At 37.9% G+C, this 9,126-nt stretch overlaps 1 protein-coding gene across 8 annotated transcripts in view; it reads left to right on the top strand.

Annotated features, from left to right (window-relative positions):
* Positions 1–244: 244 nt before the first annotated feature.
* Positions 245–9,126, top strand: part of CNOT2 (CCR4-NOT transcription complex subunit 2) — a 143,258-nt gene continuing 134,376 nt past the window's right edge. For 2 of the 8 annotated variants that reach the window (XM_074270552.1, XM_074270550.1), the window contains exon 1: positions 258–471. Coding sequence is in view for 3 of the 8 variants with exons in the window: in XM_074270556.1 (XP_074126657.1) it covers positions 467–471 (5 nt within the window). In the remaining 5 variants the exon portion in view is untranslated. Of the gene's footprint in view, positions 472–9,126 lie in introns of all 8 variants that reach the window. The other 6 variants (XM_074270551.1, XM_074270553.1, XM_074270556.1 and 3 more) reach the window with 5 other exon arrangements.

The raw sequence follows: 9,126 nt of genomic DNA, 5'->3' as shown, positions 1-9,126 counted from the left end.
TGGAGGGCGGTAGAGGCCGGCAGCGGCGGAGTCGGCACGGCCCCCACTTGGCTCGCTGTAACGACCACGAGTGGCAGAGGTAAAGGCAGCTGCAGTGAAGGCAGCGGCGGCCGCCCAGGAAGGCGGGAGCAAGATGCATCGGCTTCGGCGGGAGGGGGGGAGGGGGTTGTGCGCGCGCGTGGGATGATGCCACCCCTCTCCCTCCCCCCACACGCACACGCACACGCACACACACCCGACCCCATCGCAGCACGCGACAACGATTCCTACCCTACCCCTAAGCCCCCTCTTGCCCCTACCGTCCCAGAGTACTACAACCGCAGCTCCAGCCACCCGCTACCCCCTCCGAACTGAGCCCGAGCGGCGGCAGGGAGGTCACGACGGGGGTCAAAGGGTAAAGGTCCTGCTCCCAGCAGCCTCCGCGGTTGATACGTCGCCATCTTGGATCCGCGGGACAAGAAAATTCATGCGGTGAGTTTTTGGCAATTTTTCGGAAGTCTGGCGGCGGGGCGCGCGGCGGGGGCGGCTAATCCGGGGTCCCCGCGAGGCGGGGGAAAGCTCCGGGGCCGGTCCGGTCGCGCCGGGGGTCCGTGGGTAGCGTCCCGGTCCTCCGCTTCCCGTTGCTTTTGTCTCGGCTCCAATCGAGGGAGGGAAAGAGCGGAGCGGGCGGGGAGGGGGGGCAGCGGCGGTGGAGGGAGGGAGGGAAAAAGGAGGGAAGTAGGGAGCGGGGGTGGGGGTGGGGAGGGGGGACGGGACGTAAAGCGTCGCTCGATCCGGCCCGCGGCGGCGGAGGTGGCTCCGGCTCCCGAGGCCTGGGCCATCCGGCGGCAGCGGCAGCGGCGGTGGTGGTGGCCCGGACCCCAGTTCCCCCAGGCGCCCGCCCGCCAGCTGGCGCGGACGAACCTTCGCGGGGGCCGCCGCTGCCGCTGCCGCCCCAACGAGAGGAGGAGGAGGAGGAGGAGGAGGAGGTGGCAGCGACGACTCGGCAGCCGGGATCCAGCTCTACTCCGGCGCCGCCTCCATCTCCTGCTGCCGCTGCCTTGTCAGGCCCAGTCGTCAGTCTGTCCTGTTGCTGCTTGTGTCCGGAGGCAGCGTGGGGGGCTTGGTGGGTGGGTAACGGGCCACGCTCAGATTATCTCCGGTCGGGAGGGCAGTGGAAGGAGGGTATGATCTCGATGGGAAAGGAAGGGAGAGTTGAGGACAGGCGGTCCAGGATGCCGCTATGGATATTGCCCCGGCCTTCTCAGAGAAGCCCGCAGCCGAGCTAGCGCGGCCCTCCCTGCGGCCCCGACGCTCGGCACCTTGCTCGAGCTGGTCGCCACCGCTGCCTCAGTGTCCGTTTTCATTTCCGCTGGGGCCTCCGCATTTGCTCCAGTCTCCTAGTCCCTTGAAAGTTTCGGCCAAAAGAGGTCCAAAAGCACTGGGGTGGCCGGTCGGGTAATCTGATGGAGGCCCTGGGGCCGATCCAGGACCCCGCCTCCTACAACCCCGCCTCTCCTCTAGATAACTTCCGATGGGAAGTTTGTTTGCAAAAAGCATTCCTTGACTTTTAGATTTTGCACTCTAAGGAGGCCTCCTGTACCAGCCGTACTGCCGTACTTTGGAAATGCATCCCACTTCCTCCCTTCCCGGGTGTGCTGTCTGTTTCCTTGTCATGGAAGTGCAAGGAACCATCCCCACTTTGCATCATCCAGTAGATGGAGATCCATGATAGGATTCTCTTCTCATTCTTGATTGCTTAGAGTATTTCATGCAAGTTAATTCTCCAGATAGCTATACTTAGGTATCTGATTGCACTGCACGGAAGACTGCAAGTTAAATACTTTGGCTTTTAACTGCAGAAGCATCTGCTCATTAAGAAGGCCTACACAGAGTTAGAATTGAACACATTTAGTGCCATTTCTACACGTTTTGGAATAAAATTCAGTTCCACCATTAGCTTGCTTTTAAATGAGAACAGAAACAGACAATAATCATGAGTTTAAATCTTCTTTCCAGGGGCAAACTACTCAATTTCACAGTTCCATTTTAGTTTGGTATATTTAGGTTGTGATATTTTATGGTAGATTTTTTCTAGAACACTCCAAAAGTGATCGCATTTGCACTGTTTGAAGGCATCACTGTTTTAATTTTAAGAGTTGATCAAATTTTTTCGAATTTTTATTAGTTTAAGTGGCTCTTTTTAATGGATGAAGGAAGAACATTTGTGTGCACTGTATATACATTGTACCACCATCCTGGAGCAATTACCTTTAGTATATATTTGGAAATTACATTTATGAGCTTGACAGAAAAAACATCAGAATACACTTTTCTCAGCCAAAATTCCTAAGAAAATTCTCTCAAAATTTAAATTCGACAAAACTTTTAACTTTTACTGGAAATTCTCTTCCATGAGAGAATGATTCGATAATGTTAGTAAATAGTACAAATGCTAGTATTTAGTTATTTTCAATTTCTTTATTTTCCTTCATTTAAAATTGCTTTTAATTTCTTAACAGGTTTTCAGAATACCTTATTTACAATCATTTCTATAAATTCTCATTTTGAAATGGGAAGTGAGTTGTAGTTCATTTTTTTACACCTATTTTGATGCTTCAGTAAATAAGTTAATTTAAGCATTAAATTTTTTTTTTTGGCATTGGGGGCAGCTAGGTGGTGTAGTGAATAAAATACCAGCCTTGAAGTCAGGAGGGACCTGAGTTCAAATCTAATCTCAGACACTTAACGCTTCTTAGCTGAGTGACTCTGGGCAAGTCACTTAAGCCCAATTGCTTCAGCAAAATAATAATAATAATAATAAATTGGCATAATCCTTTTCATTCTGACTACTGTTTTTCAGAAATGTCTGTATAAACTACTTTTGATATTCTGGGAGTAGGGGGAGATGAAAGTTTATTGTTTTTCACTCAACTATGTTTTCAATATAACCTTTCTATTTTTTCTATGCCACTTAAGTTTCAAAGCAGACCAGAATTGTGGGAAAATGAGATTAGATATCATCGTAGAGGTGTAATGTGGTATAATGAATTGACATAGGACCAGGATTCAGAAGCTTAGATTCTAAGCCCTCCCTTTTCTCCTTTTTTAGGTTACCTGAAGTTGGACTAGCCACTTAACCCTCACACACCTCAGTTCTCAAATCTGTAAAATGGGATCATAACCTAGATTTATTTTTTTAAAGAGGTTTTTTGAGGATCAAATAGATATGTGAAAGCATTCTCAAGTTATAAATTGTCATGATAAAATATATTTTTTTGTTGTTGTTGTTATCACATAAATAGGAGTAAATTGTTTAAATCACTTGAATAATGCCTCAGGTACTTCTTAAAAAATGTAATAACTGGGGGCAACTAGTTGGTGCAATGGATAGAGCACCAGCCCTGAAGTCTGGAGGACCTGAGTTCAAATTTGGCCTCAGACTTTCTAGCTATATGACCCTGGGCAAAGTCACTTAACTCCAATTGCCTCAGGAGAAAAAAAAAAAGCCACAACTAATTTTAAAAATTAAATTTCAGGACTCTGTAACAACCTGATCATTCTAAATTTACCCCCTCCCCTCTTTTTTTTTTTTTTAAAGATGTTTTGGGGGTTTAATTGACTAATGTACCTGAAAGTATTCCTATGAAAATAAGCAAATACTTAAGATTTTTGAGAATATTTCTTTAGAGGTATTTCTGAAGCCCAAGTTTTTTTCTTTTTATTTATTTAGTCAAACACTTATCAAAACATTTATTTTTAGGCTCTAAGTAAAGGGTAAGTACATATGTCAATGACTTCACAACTTTTCACAATTGTGAAAAGCCTTATGTTAATCCTATTTACTATCTTTTAATGAGTGAGTCTTAGGGATTTTCTAATGGCCAGAATATGTAATATGAAGGTGTGTAGTGATGTAGATGTATGAGTAAACTTTAATGCAAACTTTTAATGTTTATTTGTGTCTAGAGGATAATGTGCTTACAAGAAAAGGCTTTTCACACTTTAAAAAAAAAGTTAAATGATAATACTGATGCTTTGAAATGTGTTCAGCCTTTTGTGACATTTTTATTAAATCTATTTTGTAATGCTCATTCTTTTAAAGAAGACATTAGAAGATTATATTTAAAGAGTGTTATAGAAATGGTATTAAAGTGTAAGATAGTGAATTACAGCAAATATTTATGATTTTAGTTATTACCCAAGGCTCATAATAATGAGAAGTTCAAAGTTATTTTAAGTGGCATTAGGACATGTGAATATTAATCATATACAGTCCTGATAACATTTATTTTACATTGAGAAGATAGTTTTAATTACAAATGCAAATAAACTATATGAACCAACTTCCCAAAGCTAGACCTTATTTAAGAGATAACTTTTGAGTATTCAATTTCAAGATGATATATACTAGGTAAATTAAAAAATTTTTTTTTTTTTTTTACAAAGAATAGAAAAAGAACTACCAATGGAATTATGAATATTGTGCTACTTAACCACTTTTTTGTTATGAATTTCAACAATGTTTAGCTTGTATGTGTTCTTTTCTGTATTCTGTTGTGTTTTTATTTTTTTCAGGTGATTCATTGATGCTCTTTTTTGGGGGGATTACGGGAGAAAATCACTATCACTTCTCCCCCCCAACATTCCCCAACTCTTCTTCCATACTATCACCAAAAATGTCCTACTTTAAAACAAATATAACCACACAAAATAAAACCACACTTTGGTCATGTCTGAAAATCTGTGTCATTGTGTACCTCTGTTCCACCATCATACTGTCTAGAGGTGAGAATCGGAACTTATCATCAGTTTTCTGAGTCACTATTGTTCATTGTGTTGATCATAGTTCTTAATCCTTTCACAGTTGTTTTCCTTTACAATGTTTTGGTCATTATATAAATTGTTCTTAGTTCTTTCAACATCAGTTCTTACAAGTTTTCCCAGGTTTATACATAGATTTTAAAAGATGTGGTGGAATTAATAATGTTTCAGACTAAAATTGATAGTTAAAATAAATTAAGGAAATATATATTTTAATTCATTTTGCAATTTTTCCTTGATTTTACTGTTAGGTTTCCCATTTCTAAATAGCATTCACTTCTTCTTTGGTTTGAACTTCTTTTTGGCTTGGCATAATTTGATTTGTTGCTCCTTTGAAGTCTCTACTATAAACCACACTGGATTTGTGTGTGTGTATGTGTGTGTGTGTACATACTTCCATGTGTTTTAATTTGTATCATTTGTAGGAAGGAGTCAGATTTGAAATGATATATATACCTATATACTTATGTATGTATATATATGTATAAACACATTCAGGCATACACACACACAATTTCCTGACATATTGAAGAGGTTCTATATGTATTGTAGTGTCAAATCCATTAGATTATAATTTTTAAAAAAAATTTTATGGCTGCTTATATCAGAGTTACATCCAGTTATTTTAATGACATTGCTTATGTTGGAATTTCCATTCCCACATGATCTTTCCGGTATAATAAAGGAAAACAGCTGAGCTTCTGATAGTGTATATAGAGCATTCCATACACATAGTTCCCAATTTCTTTATTAAAGAAAGAGAACTTTGTTTTGGACCAATTTTGGTTTTTGTGAATAATAAGAGTTTGGATGTCTTTTGGTATTGTTTACATGTACTTTGCTGTAGTAATTTCATATGCTTTGGGGGTTAGCTTGGGGTAACTTCATCTGTTAATTCAAGATTTCCCATGTTTCTTTGACATTGTCTTATTTGTTGCTTCCTGTAATCATTCATTACATTCATGTACCACAATTTATTTAGTTGTCATCAGAGATACTTGATTAACCAATCATCAAGCATTTATGAAATATCTTAATATATTACAGGTACTGTATTGTAGGGCTACAAAACTAAAAATGAGATAGTCCCTAGCCTCAGGGAGCTTATTTTCTATGGGAAGGAAATGACAATACATATATAAATATATAAAGTTATGATTATTTTTTTCTAATTTTTGTTGACAATATTTAATTTAGCAGTGAAGTATGTTACCCTGATATGCTTTATTCATTTTACATTGCTAGAAAAGGAGGCTATAAATAATAGAACTTTTTTTTCAAGTAATTTTTTCCTTTAGTACATGTTTATGGAACTTTGGAGAGACAATGAATATCACAAAATTCTTGTCTTCAAGCATTTAATGATCTAATTAAAAATTATATCTACAATACAAAAGGGAGACTTTAGTGAGTATTGTAGGGAAGATTTTGTCATGATGCTAGGAGAATTCAGAAGAGAACTATTATCTGATTTGGGGCCTTCTTGTTGGAAGTGGCATTTGAAATAACTTTTGAAGGATTCACATTTTTTTCATTTTTTATCACTGTGAACATCAAGAAACACCAGTATTTCTATAGATAAAAAACAAAAATGATTGATACCGTGAAACTGTCCTACTTTCACTAATTAAAAATTAATTCTCTGTGTATTTTTCAAAGTTTAATTCATGCTCTTTTTTTGATAGAACTATCATAACTACCCTTTTCAATAAATTTCTCTACCTTTTCCTTAATGTTAATAAGCCAAAACACACATTGACTATGTCTGAAAGTCTCATTTTTGCATTTTTAATCCATCTCTCTGTTAATGAGATAGGAAGGTTGATTGGTGTTTTGTTATTGCATATTTCACTAAAACTAAAACTTTAGTTTTAGAAATAATTTTCCTTGATATTTTAAAATAAAATTTCATGTTTTCCTTTTTTAAGATTTTTATTATCTACCCCTACCCAGAAAGCTGTCTCATATGACAAAAAACTTTAAAGAGAGTAAGAAAAAAAAAAAAAGCTTAAGTAAGACTATATATCAAAAGTCTGATATATTCATATTAAATGCATATATTTTATGTATCACACTATGGGTTACCATTTCTGCAAAGAAGCAAGAGAAGACATTTTCTCACATCTCTAATCTTTGAGGCCAAACTTTGTTAATCCCAACATTCATTTTTGATTGTTTTGTTATTTCTATTGGTGTATTTTGTTTTCTTGGTTCTGTTTACTTCATTTTCCATCACATCTTTCCACGCTTATCTATTCATTATACTCATTTCTCACAGTAAATCAATAATCTATTAACTTTTTGTACCAAAAATTGCTTAAGCATTCCTGATTTAACAGACATCTACTTTGTTTCCAGTTCTTGGCTACTAAAAAAAGTTAACTGCTGTAAATATTTTGCTATATGTATAATTTTTTTGTGATTTTCTTCCTTGGACTAGCAATGAATGATCTGAGTCAAAGGACTTGGGCATTTAAATTACTTTATTAGTATAATTCCAAATTGTTTTTACAAGGTTGTGATGAGGGTTTAAGATTTCTAATTGCCCAACCCATGACTGACCTTGATTCACAAATTCTGGTCAAAGGGACCCCAACCCTCATCAGTTGGACTAGTTCATGATATTACCAGCAGTGCATTAGTAGGTTCTTTGTATCAAGTCATACAAATCTTTCCAGGTTTTTCTAAATATTTCCTTTATTTTCTTACTACAAATATTTCTTTACATTCACATACCATAATTTATTTACATATTCCTCAGTGGTGGGCATCTACTTTGTTTACGATTTTTTATTTCACTTTCTGTTCAGCTTTGGCCTTTTCATTGGGAATGCTTGAAAGTCCTTTATTAAACATTTGTGTTTCTCCTTAATAAGATTATGCTTGGTTTTAGAGGATAAGTTGTTCTTTGTTTTAAGCTCCTATCTTTTGCCTTTTGTAATGTTGTATTCTAAGATTTTTTATTTTCCTTTATAACATAGCCTTATGTATTTAATCTTGCTTATGGTTCATTAGTACTTGAACTCCTTATTTTTAGATTTTTCATTTTTTCCCCCTTTTGTCTTAGATTGGCTCTCTCAATTTGAGTGTTTTCAAAACAGGCAAAAAAAAACCGGGCTTTCAATTTGAGGTTTCTTCCAGTAGGTAAGCAGTGGATTGTTTCTGTTTTTACTTTGTCTTCTGATTTCAATAGATTTGGGCAGTTTTATTGAAATTTGTTATTCAAGAATTTTGCTTGATTATGACTTTCAGAGAACCTGATACTTCCTGAATTTCCTCTCATTTTACAAGTCACTTGTTTTTCATAGATATTGTATAAAAAAAAAAAAATTAAGACCTTTATTTTTTCTACCATTTCTTAACTCATAGAACTATTGAAGAGAGTACTCCGAAACTCTAAAAATTCTTGAAGGAGAAAATCTCCTTCAACTCTGCCTCTGTGAGAGACTGCTCCACGGAATCAGATAAAGTCCTTTACCTAGGTGGTGAGGGCTGGTTGAGGGCTGGTTGAGTCCTGAGCTAAAGAATTCCAACCCTATTCAAATGAAGATCTTCTATTCAATTCAAGTTGTACCCTGCCCCATCAAGAGCAACCCCCTGCTTGTAGCCAAGGCTTATAAAAGAGCCAATCTAAAACCAGAGGTTCCAAACAAACCAGCTATGTTATGCTCACTATGCCAAGGAGCCTCTGTCCACTGGAATATTCTTTTCCAGTGCCACCTCTCTTTACCTTCACCCATTTCCCTAACCAGACTTTATGCCTTTCTGTCAGGATTTCTAACCTTACTTCCCAATTTCTATAATAAACCTCTTTTATCAGTCTAGGTTTTTGGGTCTGTAAATTCCTTTACAGACAATCTTTGCGATGCTAGAAGGGAGTTCCCCAAAAACTCCCTACCCTTGTGCTGAATCCCAAGGTGGGGTTGCAAGGGAGCCAGACCTCTCCATTTAGTTCCCTGAACCCCCGAACCTGCCACCAGACCTTATCATTTAACTCCCTGACAACCAGAAACTCTAATCTCATTTTGGTTCCCTAAATCTAGACCATATCACTATTGGGTTCTGATTTTTTTTTTTTTTTTTTTAAGAAAATCTGTTATATTAGTAAAGTTTTCCTGTCTTATGTTCTAAGTTATTTACTTTTCTTTCAAGTTTTTTCCTGTAGCATTTTAATTTCAATTCTAATTTCATTATAAAATCTCCTATTTTGTTTCATGAAGCCATTTTTGTGTTCTTTGTGGCTAGCTATCTTTGGATCTTCATATACTTGTGGAGTTAACCCCTCCCCCCTCTTTTTTTTGGATCTGAGAATACATTTTCTTT

This window comes from Sminthopsis crassicaudata, chromosome 5 (genome assembly GCF_048593235.1).
Source record: "Sminthopsis crassicaudata isolate SCR6 chromosome 5, ASM4859323v1, whole genome shotgun sequence".
Taxonomy (NCBI): Eukaryota; Metazoa; Chordata; class Mammalia; order Dasyuromorphia; family Dasyuridae; genus Sminthopsis; species Sminthopsis crassicaudata.
This window is presented reverse-complemented; position numbering and strand designations above follow the sequence as displayed.